This window comes from Macrosteles quadrilineatus, unplaced genomic scaffold, assembly GCF_028750875.1.
Source record: "Macrosteles quadrilineatus isolate MER2022 unplaced genomic scaffold, UCM_ALF_1.0 Scaffold_7__1_contigs__length_78375512, whole genome shotgun sequence".
Lineage (NCBI taxonomy): Eukaryota > Metazoa > Arthropoda > Insecta > Hemiptera > Cicadellidae > Macrosteles > Macrosteles quadrilineatus.
Genome location: NW_026542600.1, coordinates 61,958,492 through 61,980,479, shown reverse-complemented (window position 1 = coordinate 61,980,479; position 21,988 = coordinate 61,958,492). Strand labels below are relative to the sequence as shown.

The 21,988-nt window shown below is 34.8% G+C and overlaps 1 protein-coding gene across 7 annotated transcripts in view; it reads left to right on the top strand.

Moving 5' to 3' along the window:
* LOC128998281 (uncharacterized) overlaps positions 1-15,327 on the top strand; it is a 100,086-nt gene extending 84,759 nt beyond the window's left edge. For 6 of the 7 annotated variants that reach the window (XM_054424345.1, XM_054424344.1, XM_054424347.1 and 3 more), the window contains 11 exons: positions 145-306; positions 1,824-1,943; positions 3,962-4,055; positions 4,970-5,176; positions 6,131-6,236; positions 6,637-6,865; positions 7,686-7,936; positions 8,399-8,581; positions 10,591-10,767; positions 11,367-11,552; positions 14,929-15,326. In XM_054424345.1, the coding sequence (XP_054280320.1) occupies positions 145-306; positions 1,824-1,943; positions 3,962-4,055; positions 4,970-5,176; positions 6,131-6,236; positions 6,637-6,865; positions 7,686-7,936; positions 8,399-8,581; positions 10,591-10,767; positions 11,367-11,552; positions 14,929-15,106 (1,893 nt within the window). In that variant the 3' untranslated portion in view covers positions 15,107-15,326. Of the gene's footprint in view, positions 1-144; positions 307-1,823; positions 1,944-3,961; positions 4,056-4,969; positions 5,177-6,130; positions 6,237-6,636; positions 6,866-7,685; positions 7,937-8,398; positions 8,582-10,590; positions 10,768-11,366; positions 11,553-14,928 lie in introns of all 7 variants that reach the window. The other variant, XM_054424343.1, reaches the window with a different exon arrangement.
* Positions 15,328-21,988: the final 6,661 nt, after the last annotated feature.

Below are 21,988 nucleotides of genomic sequence, written 5' to 3'. Positions count from 1 at the left end.
ATATAAATAACTAAACTTTAGTATATTTTTATATACTAAAGCTTAAAATGAAATATATTTGATCCGCTTTAAGAAAGACTGAAAGTAATGGACCTGCAAAAAAGGATTGTTGTAGCTATTTTATGATAATTTATCTTTTTCTAGCAATCGAGTGGTAGTCAGTTGTCAGGGTCGGATGAGGGGCTTGGCGGAGAGATGTGGCGACCCCCGACTCCCCCCACCACTCATGCACTTCGCCTACAACAACTCCTGGAGATGAGCGGGGACCAGTGGGACCCCCGAGATATGGATGTCCTCCGCCAGCAGGTAACTCATTAGCTCCTAAAGTTTATTTTAACTAACAATCATTCGTAAACTAATGGATTCAAAAAATGTTCAAGGTTTTTTGGCCATCACAATGTTGACCTTGTACAAAGCTCAAATATTTTTTGAAGACATTATTAAGAGGCAGGAAATCTTATTATTTTGATAGCTTACTGCCTAAAAATGCCAACAAAATTGTCTTTTGATTAGCCTTTGAGAAAATATTGTATGGGATGCAGTTCTATTTTCAATTAATGTGCAGCACAGTGAAAAATTCTAATGCACACAAAATAATTAGGCTAACAAATTTTGCTGACTTGGCAACACAATAGTAATAGTTCCCAGTTTTATGACCTATAAGAATATTTTGAAGATTGTTATGACTTGTAGCATACGTAATTAATTTTTCAGTTTTTAAGCTAGACCATTCATACAGAGAAGTGTGACGGCTGGGAGAAAATTTGTAACACACTCACTCCCACGTGTTGCTAGACCATATTCAGGGTGTCAACCAAATGGGATATCTGGGAAAAACCGGGAATTGTACTTAATTTTGGGCTGACCATGAAATGTACAGGAATTATCCTTAAATATCACACTATGTCCTTAAATAGCTTAGGTAGTTCGCACGATATATATATTTACGCTTTTGCCATGAACACGGATGACATCGGTAACGTTTCTATAATCGCAGTAGGCGATGGTGATACCAACATGATCTCGGGAGATGTCTAGGATTTTGCCGCGATAGCAGAAGACTATGATAACATTTCTGTGACCGCAGGAGACGATGATGATATCTACACGACCTCGGGAGCTATTCAAATTTAAAACATGCCTTATTTATTGTTTTGTTTGTACATAGCGTAAATACATTAAATGCATCAATCAGGATTTTGCCCCAATTGCGAATGGCGATGATAACAACGTTTCTGAGACCGCTGGAGATGATGAAAATGACCACACAACTGCGGGTGTATTTAGGATTTTGCCACAATAGCGAAAGACGTTGATAATGTTTCCATTACCTTTGGGGATATTCAGGATTTTCGTGCTATCACAGGAGACGATAATTGCATTTCAGAAATTCTGCTTTTGCGTAGCCTACACTTTAAAGCTGTACCTAAGTAAATGTTTGTCTCATTCCAATAAATTTCTATTTTGAAACTTAACTCTTATCTATTACTTACTTATCCTTCTGATACAACTACAGTGAAAAATTATGAATACAGTTAGACAAATCTGGAAAATGTATTTGATAACAACACCGGTAAAGGTAACAATTAAGTGTCATTAAATATATGGTAATAGTCCATGATTTTTTCATCAAGAATGTAGTAGACACCCTGATGCATACAGAGTAGTGTGACGGCTAGGAGAGAATGTGTTAGCACACTCAATTCCACATGGTGCTGGAACATACATACAGAGGAGTGTGAGGTCTGGGAGAAAACATTTTAAAATGTAATATATTAATATTTCATGTAAACCCCAAGTTGCATAAATTTTTCTTTTTAAAGGTGAGCCGATTTCTGAGCCAGGGTCGAAAGAGTGTGAGTTTTGCTGATAGTGGGGAAGACCCGTCTATGACTCCACCTAACTCACCTCAAGTCTCCGTCGCCCATAAACCAACTTATCAGGTAATATTATAAGCTTCATTATAAAGCCCTGCACACACCGGAGCAATACTTTATTACTGAAGCGACGTGATACAATTTCTAGAATTTTATCTGCGATACTTGGGTGATAATATCGCAGCGGAAACGGGTGTTTTCACACCAGAGCAGGAAAAGAGACCCGCGGGAAAGCCAGTACACCTCAGGAGAGCGTAGGGTGTGGTGGTTGTGCGACTCTCTAGTTGTAAAAGTGTTGTGTTATAGTCAGTGTTTGTATAGGCACTGCTCTGTATGCTTGTTTAATACCATGACATCTTAGAAGAAGTTAGTGATGTGTCAAAACCGAATCTGAAATCTCAAAACCATCAAAACTTAGGAAAGTTTCGGTTTCGAGATTCGATCACCAAGTTTCGAAATTGAAGATTTTGACAGTTTTATTTTTGAAACTGCTGAAATTTTTTGTGCCATTGTTATTGTTTTTAACACTGTTTCCAAACAAGCAGGTAGCAACAGGGCAAACATCACCATTAATGAAACAAGTAAATTTGATTCTGAACTTCAAAAGGTATCTTAAATACTATAACTGGTACAATTCAGTTTCACATCAATATTTACTAAACACAAAGAAATATTGACCACTAAATTAATCTAATATTCATGTTTATGTTGGTGTTAGAAGTTTAATTAATTTTTTTTTTGTTTTTTGTTTGTGAACACTTATTTTGTATTGGGTTTTAAGATTATCAGTCACATTCACATATTTATGTTATGTCACAGTCAGGAGTATATCTCTTTCAGTTTTGATTATGTGTATTTTTTGTAATCTTGACCTTTGTAACCAGCTAAGTAAAAAAGTTTCGCGTTTAGGTTTTGAGATTCGAGATTCGGGATTCGATTTTTTAAAGTTTCGGTTTCGGTTTTGAGATTCAAAATTTCTGGTTTTGACCATCACTAGAAGAAGTGTTGCTGTTACTAGCTGTACTAGAAGGCGAATGAGTAAGGAAAATGTGGGTACACGACATAAATAAAGAACGGCTGCCATGTTGCGAGTACCATACCATCATGCCCCAGTTAAGAAAATATGAAAAAAGATTCAAAATATATTTTATAATCAATCAGGAATGTTTTTGATGAGTTGGTGAGTTTAATTGCTGAAAAGGAAAGTACCCACTACTGTGGAGCTGGGGCTAAGGAACGGACAGGACAGACAAAACTGAGTAGTTCATGGTTTGGCCGCATGGTATCGCTGCGATAAAGTGCTGCGAACAGTGCATGCAGCGTTACTGCGACAATTTCGCATTCGTCTCGGTATTGCTGTTCACTCTGGTATGTGCAACTCCATAAGCCACCATGGTATCGCACAGACCACTGATATCGCAAGAGAGTTTCCTAGAAAAATATTGTGCCTGCTCTGGGATTGCACTGAGTATCGATCTGGTGTGTGCAGGGCTTTAGTCATATAAAAATGGACATATACAACCTACTGTATTGCCAACCACTCCACTTACATATATATTATTTCTTTTAACAGCTCTTTGCTCATGAGATTCATACTCTCTTAGTAGTAATCTCTGATAGAGAACTACCAGAGTTCCTGATAACACTGATAACAGTAATTCTCTTAGAGTTTGAGTTATTAAAAAAGTTCTTGTAGCTGCAATTACTTTTCTACTAGTTTGAACAATACCAACATTTCCTTTAATGAATAGATGAGGGAAAATATTAATTAAAAAGTAAAAATAAAATATGCAAAGGGTTTTTGAAATTCTATTGATCAAATTGAGGATCATTCATCACGTTCATCAGGTACCTACAATGGAGACCCCAATAAAAAAATAGTAAAAAAAATTTTGTGAATATTTCTTTATTAATTTTCACACAAAATTTTGATAAACTTCAAAGTCTTCTCCATAGACCATATCACTTTTTCTGACTACAAATCATCGTCCTTTCAATATTTGTAAATTTACTATCCTAGCCAATTTCATCTTATATTTGTACTAAGAAATTATAATGTCCTAATCTTTAAACTTCTTTCTTAGATCAAGACTGGCGCTGGTCTCAATGAGACAACTATCACTGAAGATCTGGAAGTCAGCTTTAGCCATGAAAGACTTCGACATTCAGCCAAATCTGGTATGTTAAAGGCTATTTTGTTTTATCATAGTCACAATGAAGAGAAAATCCATCAAATAGCGATACATGTACCTTCAAGCGATGCATTTGAAGCAAAGCTTAAAAAAATGATTTACTCTTCAACATTTTGTATTGGAATTTAAAACCATTCAAAATAATTATTCATTCCTAATTTGTACCTCAATTGCATAATTTTACTGCTCAAATCATTTGCTCTCACATACCCTATTCTCATGGTACTGGATATTCTAAAACTCATACATCTCATTTTAGACCAAATTAATTATGTGTCGGTTACATTTTTTACAGTTCGGTTCCGGTTTGGTTCATGGTTGAGAACGGTTCTCAGTTCCTAGTTCCGGTAAAAAAGTTTGGAAGAAATTTACATACGCTAAAATTTATTTGAAACACACTTTATTTAAAATTAGAAATGTTTCTGTTGGTAGCAGTACTACCACCTCTTGATATTGAGTTTTATTTTTGCCTGGCCTAAAATATTCGTGAGCTCGAAGAAGAAGCCATATGATGCAATTGCAATATTTTGTTTGCCGTTTAGTCATTATCGGCTGTTTTGCTTTACAATTCTATTTAACTGGAACAAACAGACAAAAGCAGGAAAGAACTACCGAGGTCAAATGAAAGTTAACTCGTGCTCAGAATTATTCAGCTATCATCGAGTTTACTTAGCTCCACTATGACGGTTATGAATTCTATAATCTGACAATTGCTGATTGGCTGCAAACTCATTTTCCATACATTGATAGCTACATACACATTGTCTGTGCTGAGATAACATATATTTTTGCGCTCCTAAAACCATACCCTTTACAAAAATATCTTAACTGTTTTTGTACACAGTTTTTAACAGAAACATGAAAATCTGTTGTGGTATTGATGTGAATATCTGGTTGCAGAGCTAGTAGATGTTGTGACGACAGCAGCAGCCAAGTTAGTAGCCCAGTCCAACGGCCCCAACGAGCTAGTCTCTAGTGTGGCCCTCAGTTGCCTCTGCCCAGCTCTCTACTCCTTGCTGAGCGACGGTCTCAAGTCTAGTCTGGACACACCGTTTGGAGACATCAACAACTCCGTATGGCAAGTCGTCGAAGCCTCTGCTCAACAAGGTTTGTACATTTAACGATCCATACAACGTTTTACACAAAACTTATTTATAGTAAACACTTTATCTGGAACTTAAGGGGAGTCGCTACTGAAAATGCCAGACTGATAAAAATCCCCTTATTGTAAGTTTTGTAGAAACGCTGATCAAGTATAGTGTCAAAAGAACTGTTACCATAAGTATCAGGCCGTGTTATTTTAATGTGGTTTGTCTTTACTATACAGTATGCCCATCCTCACCTAAAACTTTGCCAAAGCCGCCAAATGCAACTAAAAACAGTGTAAGAACAAAACACTATTAGATTAATGTCCGATTATTGAATGACAAACAATCGAGCTTTTATTTAACCGCATATTATATTCTAGCAAAAGTAAACAACTACCAAACTACCCTTGTATGATAAAGTCTCAAACTAGTATGTTGATTTGAGGCTGATAGACTTAGTTAGTTGCCCAATTTTATTTTATTACTTAACCATATTTTTTATCTATTTAAAATTTACCAGTTAAAATACTATTTTCAAGCTCACAACAGAAATGTCTTAAAGACAAACCTAAGTGGAATGAGCTTCTATATTTTACTTTATACAATTTTTAAGTACAAAGTATATGAGTATTTTACATTCATACTATTTTTAGAGTTCTACATTTGAGTTGAAAAAAATGCATACGATAAAATTGATTGGTAAGTTAAAGTGCTTGAGTATATGGACCGATAGTAGCATAGGATAGTTTGTTATATCGTGACTAAGTGTTCTGAAAAGCTGGTGTACCAGAGAAACGCTTTAATAAAAACACTTTTATTTATTTATTTATGTAAAGGAACAGCAGAGTAATTCCTTGATAGTCATTTACTCGCCCGCCTATAGCATTTACCCTATCATAATAAGTATTGATATAGTTCTCAGTTCTGAATATTTATAAAGATGTTTGCTTATAAACACCATAATGTGTTTCAGGTCCCATGACCAAGGCTTTGAATGAACTAGTTCTCAAGTTGAACAGTGAAGATGTTCTGACTGAAGGGGTAGTCAAATTCAATGCTTTCATATTCGGTCTTTTAAAGTAAGTCATCAATACTGCTATGTGTGTCTATCAACTTGGCTGTAAATTTGCATCACTATACAAGTTGCTTTGTTTCGTTTTAGCAAGACAGTTTTTAACCCCTCTCAGAGGCGAAGATATCTCTAATGTGTTGTGATCATTGTTCTTAATCTTTGAGTTAAGATGAAGAGAAATATCTACATTTTAAAATTAAATTATGATTATTAATCCAGTATTAACAACACACATAATTGTGTACTTTGTTGGGTAACTTAAATCAAAACTATAACCTACATGCTAAGTTTGCATATCTATAAATATTTAACAATATTACCAAAATGTTCAAACCAAATTGTTATTGCACCTTTATCAATCCAAGTATAAATGTATGCAAATTAAAGTGATTTACTGTTGGCTACAGTGTACAAGGTCTAGACGTGTGGCTGAGCTATCTAAGGACCAGGGAGAGTGTTTTGCGCCGCCACTACTCAGCAGATGCTCTCATGTTGTGTGCCTGTCGAGGACAGACCAATGCCAGAGCACTCAGTGACAAACTGCTGGCCTCTCTGAGACCTCTTGGACAACTTAACTTCAAACTGGACCTTCTCTATGAGACCCGACTGTTGCATCAGAGCTTGCTTCAGCTAAGTGTAAGCGATCCTTACAAAATAAATTAAATAACATTAGGATCAAAGATGTAATTACATAATCTAATGTTAACATAAATAAATTATTATTATTGATGGTCGGATCCAGAAACTACCGGATCCACCAGATTTGAGCTAAAACCAACGCCTGATCAGATCCACAAAAATGGTATCTTGGGCTGGATCCGGTTTTGATGGATCCGAATTTTACTAACACAAAACGTTCTTTATAAAGTACAATTCATACATAAGAACAGGTGTTTCTTCATAGTGATGTAGGTAAAATAAAATTAATAGTAAAAAAAAAAAAAAAAAAATTAAAATCAACTCTATATAGAAGACTATCTGTGTCCACGTACAAGACTAACTGTGTCTCCATATCTATGTCCATATACAAGGCTATCTGTGCCCATGAAGAAGACTAAAAATGTACAGAGATACCCTTTTGGTGGTCGTGGAAACTTAGCAGGAAGTTTCATTGTCATAATTTTGAAAATTTTAGGGTCCATCAAAAATAAACATTACAAATTTAATTTAAAACAGTATGATTTAAATTGGATTTCTGTAAATATTTTTTTTTTTAACCTATTCTTATGACAGTACATATCTGGATCCGGATCCGGTATTGATATTTTATTGGATCCGCCCATCACTAATTACTATACATAATATTGTTTAGATATAAACAATAACATCCACAAAACAATTTTCAAAATACAAACATGCATGTTGCAAAACACAAAAGCTCTAGTTCACGCTTGTCTTCCCCACAACAAAATAGTCACGAATATTATTCCAGTAAAACATGTAGACAATGTTACAGAGACTCCCTTCCTCACCAAGCCACAGCGGAAGCAGTGCGAGCAGTAAAGGATCCTGGGCTCTCCACAGATTGATGGAGTCTCCACCTCCCCAGATGTCGGAGAATGTGCGACCTCGCTCTTGTGTGGACTGTGTGACAGGAGCTGATGTAGCCGGAACTCAGCACAAGCGATGGAGTGTAAACATCGGTGGCAAGCTTGGACAAGCTTACGACAGACTTGGAGACGACACTGAGGAAGAATACACTGACAGGTGAGTAATCACAAAGTGGTGTGAAATCATATTTCAGTCTTATGTGGATTGCTAATAAATAATACCTAATAAGTCTCAGTCGGGACCAATCTAGTAAGTTCAAATTTGATATCACTAGCCGACAGCAATTACTCTTCTGGTAGTAGCAAATTTCAAAGAAAATCCCTATCAAGTTTAAATCACATCCTGTGATTAGATTTCTATGGGAAACTCCTATTGTTATCGGTTGCCAGGTAACGGAAGATGTATGTTAGTACGTTACCTTCCTAATTTTCAAACTCATGACAGGCTTGCCATCACCTCTCCTGTAATCCAGATTTTGAGGCATCCCAACAACTTAGACAATAAGCAGTTAGAAACAAATAACTTTAATTAATCTGGTTTGTCTCATTCAATGTATGTCAATGTGTATTAGTATTTGGTGATTTAACAATACTTAATCACTATGGGGCCCGGTTTCAGCCTGGAGACAGGAGGCAGAGGAAATGTAGGCAACGGAGAGGAAGCAGGGACAGGCGAAGGCAGTGGCAAATTCCGTAGACTGCAGATGAAGTGGGAAATGCTCTCTGGCAGAGAGAACACTAGTCAAGAAAGTCTTGACAAATCCTCATCACTTAACACTCCACCTTCCCCTGTGAAGTCCAGGTACATAGAATTGATCGTGATAGGGCCTTTAAAAAACCTAGAATATGTGAGATAACGACAAGGAAAGTCAATTCATAAACATAATAAAAAAAGTACAAAGTTTGGATCAAACATTTGAAATGACAGTTCTAAAACAACACCAGCGGGCTGTAAAATTGTGGTCTTCCACACAGTTGACGACTGCGGAAGTTGTTACCCTTAAGATGGCACTCTACATGAGGTCAAAACTAGAGATATGTCACTTCCAAAAGACGGTTCTCAGTTCAACGGTTCTTGGGGAAATAACCGGGACCGAGAACCGTCAAAAAGTTGTCGGTTCTTCAGTCTGACGGTTCCATCAACTGCTTTACATATTTTTTAGTTCTTAACAAGATTAGTTGTATATTGTTATCTACATGTAATATATATCTACATGTTGCTAATAATAATTTGCATCGATGTTCCAATGTTATTAAAAAGCTTATATCTTCGTAATGGTCTATTTGAATCCCTGAATTCTCTGCAGTGGTCTACAGCGATGTATGTCGCACTTGTATGTCACTTGGTCTGTGGATATGATAATTAGTGACGTCATATGGTAGTTGGCTAAACTGTTTTTTTTTTACTTTGCTGCATCTTTGGCCCGTGGTCTGTATGTACTGTTAACCAAGTGACACCCGGTTTATGTGTAATATTAAACTGTATACCTCTGTCCGTGGCAATGGCCGCAGCGTCGCATATATATGGCGATCAATAGCGACTAGCTAGCCAAGTAGCCGGATGCAGAACTATTGAATAGTTTTTTCTAAATTTGCATTCATACAATGGCTGTAAACTATTATAGAGATCGCGAGTTGGGTTTCATTTGACTTTGGTAGTTCTTTTCTCCTTTGTCTGTAACAGTTATATAAACAGCTGATAAAGACTAAAAAAGATTGCACACAGCTTCTTCTTTGAGCTCATGAATATTTTAGGCTAGGCAAAAGTAAAACTCACTTTTAAGAAGTGGAAGTAATGCTACCAACAGAAGCATTTGTAATTTTTAAATAAACTCACATTTTTACATCATTTTAAATTTTATCTTTTTTTACTGGAACACTGGAAGAGGAACTGAGAACCGTTTTCGGCCAAGAACTGTTAAAAAATAGAACCGACACATCACTAGTCAAAATGTTAGTGAAAAGTGTTAGGCCTGGTTCACACAAATGACATACCTAGCAGACTAGGCTTGGACTAGGTAAGCACGACTGGGTAGCGGACCACAGGATCACACCGGTTCACACGAGCGACATGTCCACGGACTAGTTGAAAATATCGATATTAAAACCACTCGGTTCCATCACTGGTGCACAATGAGAACAAAGGTAAGAATGTGAGCTGCAGCTCGACTACCCGATCGCTCGTGTGAACGCTCCCATAAGGCTACATGTATTGCTACGCAGTTCGACTGGGCGACTGGGTAGTTGCCGCGACGGACTGGGAAGCGGGGTCCGACTAGGTTTTGGGACATCAAGCTCGAACACGACTAGCTAGTCGGCGTCCTAGGCTGGTGTGAACGGCTCCATTTGATCCTGTGGTCCGCTACCCAGTCGTGCTTACCTAGTCTGCTAGGTTTGTCGTTCGTGTGAACCGGGCCTTAGTGGTCCTACAAATGTACAGTACAAATGTACTAGAAGTCATTATCCATTGGCAATTGTTTAGTCACCAGCATTTCAATTCAACACATTTATGAAGCCTGTAACAAGTTTCATTAGACATAGACATGGACCTGTTTTATTTACACAGTTCTTTGTAAAGTACAATGCATACATAAGAACAGGTGTTTCACTTTGAACTTTTTTACAATTTAAGTGAGAATTAGGTACATAACCTTAAATCACAAAATAAAAAAAATAAAACAAAAGTTTTTTTTCAAGACAATTATTATGTAGATGAGGTGTGCTTTATAAAAACAGTAATATATCATATGAATAAATTTGTATTTCAATTGTATAAACTGGCTTCTTACTAAACAATGATGTATTTGACAGTACCTCCAGTGTATCGAGTGCCCCCAAATCTCGTATTCCACGGCCCGTGACATCGCCTGTACGACCCACCAGCCAAGGCCTAGGTCTGGTGAGTCAGCCTGGCACAGTCAGACCACCAATCAAGAAAGCCCTCACTGGTGCCAGTCAACTCAGGAGGCCTTCATCCATCTCAAACCGGTAAGTCATCCTAGTTGTCCGTCATAAGACAGAATGGATTTATGTAGTTATACTGTATAATTTTAGTCACCTTGATTGTGTGTAAACGTAGTACTTTAATTCACGGCATATTTCTATCCTCTGGAATTGGTTGTGGGATAAATTGACAATATCATACCTACTATTATCTTCTTTTTTTTCTTTACTTTTTTAATTAGTTTCTTTGCCACTTTTACATATGATTCGGCTTTTCTGTTTGACTGATGATTGTAAGGTGATGAGGTTACTACTTCTAACTTCCAGTCTTTAGAAAACTCCTTCAAGTCCTACTAAGTAGTTGTAAGCCACTGTCTGAGACTACCACATCAGGTATTCTATGTCTAGAAAACAGTTCTTTGCAAAAATTAATTAGTCCTGCTTCTGATATTTAAGAAATAATAATCAAAGACTTAAGTAAAACTAATGTCCTGACTATTAGAATGATTCTCAACATAGCAACAACAAACATAAACAATAATCATAATCAGCTGCTACATATTCAACTAAAATTAAATTCAACATGTACAACACACATACCCCTGTTATTGTATCGCTTCTTTCTCAAGATAAGTGCTTTTCAGGGCAAAAGTACCGGAAGGGCCAGTGAAAGCTCGTACATCTAGGGTAGATGCTCCAGCCAAGACAGGGCCAGTGGCCAGGCCGAGTTCTCTGCCCTACAGGGTTCAGCGAGCTCCATCTGTAGACAGTCATCGACGAGCTGCGAGCTCATCTACGATCAGACAACACCAGACATCTCAACCACACAGGTTAGTCTTTTTCATATCATGAATAATGACTAGAATGCTAGCTAGACTAGACAGCATGCAATCTAGAACCATTTCTACACCACAGTCACTTTAGTAATTTTGTACAGTGTGCTCAACAACTAATTGCCATTGAATTAATTCAATACTATTAGCATCCAGTGGTGTGACACTTAGGAGGAGACACGCTTGAGTTTTGTTGAAGCCAGAGCCTGGCTGCGCAGTGCCGCTGTACCGAGGAGGGGGAGGCATGATGTTTAGAGACATACATAATAACTTTTTTTAAGGCTAACGGAACACACCAACCAATTAAGACCCCTAAAATGTTGTATTAGAGATTTGTTTACTGAAATAGTAGTAAAGTATTTCAAAATAAGACTACATCATGCAAAGAAAATAATTTTGAATCACAATGTTAGAAACTTACTGAAAGGAAGAATATATTCATGAACGAATAGTAAATTCAAAGATAACCGGTTAATATGTTTTTATTACACATAATGGCTGAAGGATGACATGTTTTTATTTTTTATACTACTACTATTAACTATTGTTTTTTTGTTGATTATACTATTCATAATCCCAAACTCAAATCATGAGTATATGTGTTTGCATTTGTTTACGTAAAGAGAAATCAAATAAGTTTTAACAATAAAAATAATGATCAACACACAGATCTGAAAGTTTTTACTTTTTTTACTCAAATGTTTTTTTTATTGTTAACATCAAGCTCTAAATACTTTTTTAAATTCTCATCAGCTCTTGTTAAATTTAAAATTTAAGCAAAAGTAATTTTATGGTTTTTACAACAGGAAAAAGAAAACAAATTGTACAGCCTGTAATTCAATTTCAAAATAATAAATTGGAAGAAATCACCACAACAACGTTTTTAGGATTGATTGTAGACAAAAATCTAACATGGAATAAGCATATAGACCAGGTAGTCAACAAAATTACTTCTGGTATCCATGCTATTAATAGAATGTCAAAATTTTGCTTAATAGAAACATTAAAGATTCTTTATTTTGCTTTTATTGATTCATCAATATCTTTTGGCATAAGTATTTATGGCTATACCTCTAAGCAAAACCTGGATAGAATTCTTACTCTTCAAAAAAGTGCAATCAGAATTATGTTAAATTTAGAATGGGATACTTCCGCTCGTCAATTTTTTTCAAAATTGGGAATAATGACTGTGTATAGTATTTATGTTTTTCATACAATTTTACACACAAAAAAACTTTCTAATGCTAATTTGGTCCCTAAACTTGGTGATAGTCATAATTATTTTACCCGGAACAGAAATGAAATTGCTGTAAGTGTCCATAATTTGGAGCTTTTTAACAAAAAAACCACCTGTGCAGGGAAAAGGTTTTTGGACAAACTCCCAGCTGAGGTGAGGAATATTGATAATATTTCAAAATTTAAAAAAAAACTTAAACATTTCTTAACTGATAAAACACTTTATGGTTTCGATGAATTGTAGGTTAATTTGATTTAGTTTTAAGCCTAATGGCGCCATTCAATGTATGCGACTGTATACCATATGAATAAAGATATTTTTTCATTTCATTCATATAGCTCAACACATCGATGTATAATAACTCTACTGGATAGCGCGCTAGGTGGTGGAAAAACGGTCCGTGCCCGCCAATCGAATTGGCGGGATACCGAGGCGGACGGGCCGAATGAACCTCACTGTTTTACACAAACATACATTCACTCAACCTGCTCTGCTACATTTATTTGTTAACATAAAAATTTCAAATTGATATATTATTTTTCTGGAAAAACCAGTGCTTATTACTATGTAGTTAGTTTTTACCTTAACATATTCTTTATAATTTATTTAGGCAAATTAAAACTGATGATCGTTTTTTAACACCATTAAAAACATGAAAAATGTAGTAAGCGAGGAACTTTTTTATTTTTTGGTCAGGAAAAAAATTCCTGCGGCAAAGTTTTAGATCAAAGTATGAATTTAATTTTTTATTTGAAGCTTTTTTTGATACGGAGTCTGCTTGTATCATTTTTAAGCGATTAAAAATAGGCATAAAATCGCTTGGCGCGGCATTGGCGCTAGGAGCTCGGCCGGCTCAGCATCAGTTTACGGGATCTAGATACTGTGTTTCTAGCATTTAATTATAATTTTATTACATCAAATATGTCAATACATTACGATGAATGGTAACGAAATTTACAAGCGTATGTTTATGCATTTTAATGCTTACCGGTAGTCTATAGTTAACAAAATTCTTTGAATCAAAGAATAAATGTTGGATTCCACAGTAGTATTTAATACCTGAGAAAATATTTTGTTATTATTTTACTTCAGTGAGAATAATAAATACATTTGAGATATTGGCATTAAATATTATAGGCTACACCAATTTTATTTAGCAACATAATATGTTTTCCAAACACGTTAATCACAGTATAGCAAAGATACATCTATATATAAAGCCAAAAGTACCCATGAACTTTTGAGAAAACTACAAGTCACACCCCCATAAACCATACACTTAAAATGTTCATCATGACGAGAAACCTTGCCCAAAACTATTTATTATTTCGAAAATTGCCCTTTACGGTCGTAATTCCTTTCGAAAGGGAACTTTCCATATACCTAATGTTAAAAATACCTCAGTTGTACCATAGATAAAACGGTTAGTCTATGGTTGTACTTATTTGTTTGTATTACTGTATCCTGTTTTGTTTATTTCAGCTTAACTTAACCATTCAATAATTTTATTAATACTTATGAGGTCAAACGGGGTGAAGCCCGTGGGTAACAGCTAGTACACTATAAACAAAATATATATTCATAAATGTTGCAAAGTATCTCAATAATAATTGGGCCTCACAGCAGCAAATGATGACATGCTTTGTGATCAAATAATTATTGTGATATATTTTGCCCTGTTTAATGTTCAAATATTAATAAATCTAACTCTTTCATAACATCACTAAATTTCTTATGAGATTTACTTTTGACACATAGTCTATAAAGTGTGAGCAAGTACGTAGATTAATTATATATGCCTATATAACCTCCTTAAGTTCGTTACAATCAATTATCATTGGAATATTTCCACAAAACTAACATAGCAATACACGGCGAGAGCGGGCGCGACGCTCGCCACTAGGGTGACTCATGCCTTTATCCCCACTCCTCGCGGACAGAGCGAGGTAGCGACGGACCGTTTTTCGAGCCCTACTTCAACCTGAGCGCGCAATCCAGGGAGTTATTATACATCGATGGCTCAACATTGACAGTTAAAACATTGCTAATTTAATGGACAAGAAAATGTTTTACTTTTATGTTCGTAATTTAATTGGAACGGCTGTGAATGTAAAACAGTATCTATGTTTGTGACAGGTTCGTCGTGACATTGAGTCATAGGTTACCCTCAGACAGTGGACATCTAGCGTACAATGAGGGAGAGAGACTTCGCTTGGTGTTGGAAGTGGACGAGACATGGCTGCTCTGTTGCCGTGGTGACACCAAGGGCTTGGTTCCTAGAACGGGAGTCATCCCTGTTTCCCAGAGGATATAGGCATAGGGTGCCCAAGCTTCATATCAGTATTACCCTAAGTTTTACTAATTTAGGAAACATTTTACTTAGTACAAATTAATTTTATACTTGAATTTCTCTGTGTGAGGTTTTGTTTTAACTGTTACTGAAGAGACATGATTGCCAAAAATACAAACCAAATAATTGGTTGCCATATTTAGCCTTAAAGAATTAAACCAATGGTCTTAATTAATTATAAATGGTTTGATGTTGAATGTATATAGAATACATTTTAAACTTACTTATACTGATGAAAATCAGTTTGAAAAGTTCTAGTTATAAATGCAAATCGTTGAGTTTATTGTTGTTCTAATTATTTCCTGTAAGTTACCAAATAGAAATGCAAGTTCCATCGAACAACGGTTTTATGAAAAAAATAATACAAATCAATAAACCTTTAAAATTGAAAAAGTGCAAAATTTCAACATGCATACAAATAATAATTATATTAATAATCATTTGTCTTTTGCATAGAGTTTGCATAACATTTGTTATTAGTAAAACAAAGTTTCTTCATTGAGGCTTCAAATAATGTGTTATATGAAACTAAATTAACCCTCGACAATTTAATTCACAAAATCGTAGTGTTGAGTCCCTAAAGATGTAAAAAATTCATGGACAAGTAAAGTAAGTAATAACTACCAATATTTTGTAGTTTAAATCAATTTGTTAAGTAAGATGTAAATTAAAATATGACCTTATAAATTTTTTTTGGAGCATTTTCTGTTACATTTTTTAAGCACAAGTGAAGCTTGGGCCCCGATTTACAAGTCCTGTACTTAAACTAACCAAAGAGTGTGTTTAACGAGTTGTACTCGGGTTTTGTACTGGTCATCCTTTCTAACTAGTCATTTTGGCTTTTGGCTTTTGTTACCGCCATTCTAGTGATAGTACAGCTAATAATTTTGTCTGTAAATATGTATTTTCTCTAGTATTAGATCTTTCACTTGATGCTCTGGGTTTATTTCAAAGTACAGCATGTTTGGTTTCGGGTAGGTGTCGGATTTACCTTGCTGGTCTGCATGTCGCTTCCACGATTTTTACGTGTTATCAGAACTAAACATCTTATAGAAATGCATATTTTTGTAAAGACTTTAATAGCTTAGCCAGAAGCGGATGAAATAAACTTAGTTCTGAATGTGGAATGTTGCTTTTTGATACTTGCTAAAATCTAACCCATCTGCCAGGCTGAGGAAACCACCAGCGTCAGACATTCTAATGTTAATACTGTAAAATAAACTGAAGGCTTTTAAGGTGGATTAAATGAATTTTTACAATGAAAATTTTTGAAACGTGTACCGAGTGTAACATTTCAGAGCGTTTGCTCATTACTTTAAACAGTTTAAACACTTGTTTGGACTACCAAAATGTTAAGTAAATTTAATCAAATGTGTTGTACCATTATAATTGATTAAAACTATTTTTCTCTGGTTGAAATACACCTAAAATTCCTTCTTCTCAAATGATACTATTTATTAACAAAATCAAAAATCTTCTCACCTTAACATTTTAGCAATCGTTCATATTTCTTACTTGAATTACTATTAATTTTGTTTATTATAGCCTACATTATGTATTTTAGATAGGTATATATGTTCCATTTCATGAGCCTCTAGTATAAAAAACCAAGTATTACTTAAATAGAAAATTATTTTTGAAATTAAATTCAAAACAACTCAAATTAAATGTTATGATTCCCAAGGTTCTAATGTTATATTTTTCGAAGAATTGCCCTCAAAAAGAAGGGAAATTAAAGAAATTTGACTAAAAAATAATAAAACTTTCTCAAAAGCACTGTACTCCAAGATGGTCAGACAAAGCAGAACCGTTTGAGCAAGAATTGTCCTTGTATAGGTGATCAGTAGGCACCTCTTACGACTGATTGGCTCACAACTTTAATGTTCTTGGACATTCTAAACAACCAGAAAATACTACCCCCAACATGTTCCTTGCAAATCTTGTACAAACCAAATCAAAATTAGTAACGATCATTGCTTCTGGTTGAACTAATCTATTAACTTGAAAATGAACATACCTACGAAACCTCACAGTTATAATTTTACTTTCTTAGACATATTTTATTATAATTACATTTTACTTTTGTTATTTGTCTTAAAACGGTACATTGAGAATAAAGTAAATTACAAATTAATCATTGGCATCGTTATATGGGAATATTTTTCATTTCAGGGGAGAGTTTCTAAATGTAGATTCTTGATTCCCACTCATTGCAAGTCTAAGACAATATAGTGATTAAGTTGTCATACATAACCCATTTGTTCTAGAAACATTCACTTTGTAATATAATTTTTCCTTATGAATTTTTTTTTCTCGTTACCATGTTGCCACTCTACAAAAATACGGTAACCTTGAACCAAATAAAATTATGTACAAGGTAATACTGTTTGGAATCCATAATACCATAATTGAGTGTTGACAATTCTGATCTGTAGTGAAGGTTCTCCGCCTGGCAGTAACCTCTCACAGGACACTATGACCTGTTGTAGCGTCCCCGTGTTCTATACCTACTGAGTGCTGAGCATGCATGGGCCAGGTATTCCCGACAATACTCATGTTTGATGCTTGCTCCCCCCTGCCTCAATTAGTTTTGTGCTTGGTTACCTCTTCATATAGGAATGTCCGCTTTCACCAACCCTCGCCTGTAAAAGCGGTTACCTCTCATAACTGAAGTAACTATCTAAATTAGGTTCTTAGGTTACGTTTATTAGCTTTACGATATTATTGTGATATATTTATTTTTATGATAAGTGGCTTTTCTATGTCGTCATGTAAGAAACTGATGTCGCTTATTTTAGTGAGTAGGCGAGTCGGAAGCGACTATTCCATCGATGTTTATAATCTGAAAACGTATTTGTGATATCGCCTTTTTGAATTAGGATTTGGTTTTTTTGTAAAAGTTAGTTGTGGTTTTTTTACTCGAGTATAATAAGTTTTATCAATCAAACTGGCAACATCGCAAAACTGGGACTGTCTTCAGGGCGTCCTGATGTCTCTGACATTTTTAATATAATTATAAGTACGACATCATTGAGATCGTACACAATATAGTTTAAACATGATGTAGAAAATAGTTTTAGGTAAGCTAACAACTATCATTCCCTCCCCTTAAAGGCCTATAGATGAATATATTCAGTGTAAGAAATAAAACATTCTCACAGTAAATATTTTTCCCTGTCAAAAATTGTGTAGGGCCAAATTGTTGCATTTTGGATTCATGTTACATTACGCTCTACGAAGTTTATTCTTGTAAAAGGCTAAACCAAATTGTTTTGATTATTTTTGTTAATAATGATACTTTTGTGTTAGAATTTAAAAACATCAATGCCTTAACGACCTGTGACCGTATGATTTTTCTTACAAACTAGAACGTTACAGTGCCATACTCTTTGTATGGCATTGGAAATCCTTATTTATACACATTAATACATTAAGTCCATGTGTACCTTGTGAGTAATTGCCATGTTCTATTTCTAACACTATTATATTCTTACTCCACTAATCCCTCTAGTGTAGTATGGTCATTTACATGTTTCTGATTTTTCACTATTAATTCACTTTAAGATAAAGTAATGCCAGCAATGCAAATGAAACTTATCCAGGATCATTACTTTAGGGTCTGAACGAACGAGCGAATTTTTGACTTGATTCGAGCGAGTGTGTTGTGGTATTTTTGGTAGCCTTTTCTGTAATGTCTTAAGACATTATTGCGATTTCCATTTACATAATTAGGATTCACAACATTTATGATAGCACTATCAATATTTCTTTTACTGTTTTACTTAAATCCATTATGGACTAATATTTTTGTACCTTTCAAGAAACTCATGTGATTATAATTCACAATAATATTAAGAGTCTAAATTGTTTCATCAATGCTATCTTTTCATTGTTATTTTTTAGGAGCCATATTCAGACATATTATATATGTCACATCCTAACAATTTAGGCTTAAAAGAATAATTTTACTTTATTTGTACCTTGTACTAAGATTATGTTTTGTCTTTTGAATTTGTTCTCTGATTTTCCCCTCGATATAAGACTTAACCTTTGTATTGAATAATGCCCACACTAAGCGTTTTGTCTATATTTTGATGTTTTGCCACAAGTACGATAAAATACAAAAAAAAATTAAACTATATTTTTGTTTAAAATTAAATATTAATTGGAATATGAAAGAATCTTTTGATAATGAAGGACAGGATGACTGAGCGTGAATCAGTATTAGGTAAATATTATTGTATATAACATAGGTACTGATGAAATGTATATACTTTGAAAACAAGACCAATTATTTTTTATCCAATTAATTTCAATACTTAACCGATGATATTTTCTACATAACCAAAAATCTATCATGTATATGGGATGTATATATTGTAATGTAATACAACTATTTGTTGCTTTTCACCATAATATTGTCCATAATTGTCCAATGCACTTTGTCTAGTGCCATACGCTATTATGTGTCAATACAATAAACCAGTCAGCTAACTGAAATATTGTGGTTTTTTGTATTTCTCCTCCTTCTTATCCTCCTCCTCTGATATTTATCTAGACTATCTTTTTAAAAAAAGAACATAAAGTGCAGTTCTGTTGAGGTGGACTCTAAACATAATAACTTGCGGCTATGTAAAGTTCATAATAACACACAAGATGCCAAAAAATTGCCAAAATTAAACCTCTTTTCAAGAAGGGAGATGAATCAACTGTGTCAAATTATAGACAGTTGTCATTACTATCAATTATCTCTAAGATTTATGAAAGCAATGTATGATGGATTAATAATTTTTTTTTATCAATAATATACTTATATACAGGGTGTCCGGTGATAAGTGTTAAATAAAATTTTGCATTAAATTACATGGTAATGGTGACAGAATGTCGCAAATTTGAGGTTCCCAACTTCAACAGTTAGAGAATAACAAATAAATTAAGATTTTTCAAAGATTATTGTAGTTGTTATGAAAAAGGTTATTTTACTCTGTTAAAAATGCACTTACCGTCAACTTCAATGACATTTTCAGAATCCTCACAAAATTTTAAATAAATATAACACATAATCGTTGGGGTACGTAAAAATATTCTATTTAAAATTCTTCGTTAAACAAATTATTTTTATATCGACGAAAATGTAAATAACATACAGCAATTTATTTCTCGGTTGTTGAGTTCCGGCGAGGTTATCAAATATGACTAAAAACTTCCTTATTTAAAGGGCTTTACAATGGTGTATAATAGTTTTTACCGAATTTCAAATTTCCTAATGTAATTTGATCATTATTGTGAAAAAACATGGTAGGGCAAAGAAAATCTATTGTGAAGAATAATACATTTAAGTGCAGGCAACAAATAATTTGTATTTCTTTCTCGCATGCAATGCTTTGTTTATAACTACCCAGCTAAGAAAAGAAACATAGTAGTAAAATGTGTTTGTGATAAAGTTACGGTTATCGTATAATTTTCATATAAGATTTAAATTATCTCCCGGAATTTCTATTTTTTTGAATGGATTTAGTCAATAGATTCAGGTATTTTACTGATAACAATACTTTATCCAAGCGATAAGAAAACAAAGCGAACCAGTAGTCATATTTTAAAACGATCTATCAGTCACATGTGGACAGTGATCGGTCAACTATGTCTTTTTCGATTCGGGAGTATGTTGAAATGCATTTTATTTATGGTTTGTGTAACGGTAATGCGTCGGCTGCTCAGAGAGAGTACCAGAATCGGTATCCTGATCGCACCACCCCCAGTACTCAGGTGTTTACTAGAGTGCATCAACGTTTGCTGGAAACAGGATCGGTTGAGAAGAAGAAGAAAGAAGTAGGACCTGTGCATGATGTTGCAGCTGAAGAGGGTGTAATTCAGAGAGTTATGGATAATCCTACTACTAGTGTTAGGCAGCTTGCCCTTGAAACTAGTATGTCCCGGTGGAAAGTTCATAAAGTGTTGAAGGACAATAACTTCCATCCGTATCATTTTACAAAGGTCCAAGGATTGGAGCCTCGTGACTTCGAATCCAGAAAGGAGTTCTGCCGCTGGCTTCTTCAACGTGATATTGTTGAATATCACTTCCTTAAAAAAATACTATGGACTGACGAATCCCGTTTTACCAGAGAAGGTGTGATAAATATTCACAATATGCATCTTTGGAATAATGAAAATCCAAAAGCCTCCAGAGAAGCTTCTTTTCAAAAAAGGTTTGGGATCAACGTGTGGGCAGGTGTGATTGGAGATCGGTTAATTGGTCCTCATATCTTCGAAGGAAATCTGAACGGTGATTTATATCTAGATTTTCTTCAGCACTCTCTACCTCAGTTGTTGGATGAAATTGATCCTCAACAAAGAGCTGAAATCATATTTCAGCAGGATGGTGCTCCACCACATTTTACTGAAAGCGTTCGGTTGTGGCTATCCCAAAACTACCCGACATGGATTGGACGTGGAGGAAGTGTGACTTGGCCTCCTCGATCTCCAGACTTGAGCCCGTTAGATTTTTTTGTTTGGGGTTACATGAAAAGTCTAGTTTACTCAACTGTTGTAAACTCTGAAGTTGAGTTACGGGAGAGAATCTTTGAGGCTGCTGGGAAAGTAAGGGAAAAATTGACGTATGAGGTCACAGTTGGCGAAATCAGCAAAAGAGCTAGGGCCTGCTTGCGGGAAAACGGTGGGCACTTTACACCCAAACTGTGATTTGTGCTTCGGACAAAGTGTGTCATTGATTTGTTTAATGGGTTAACTATCATTTCATATTTAAATTGTAGTGTGTATTATGTTTTTTACTAATGTGTTGTGTTTTTTAATTACAAATTTTCCAAAGTCTTAAAAAAAACTCTTTAG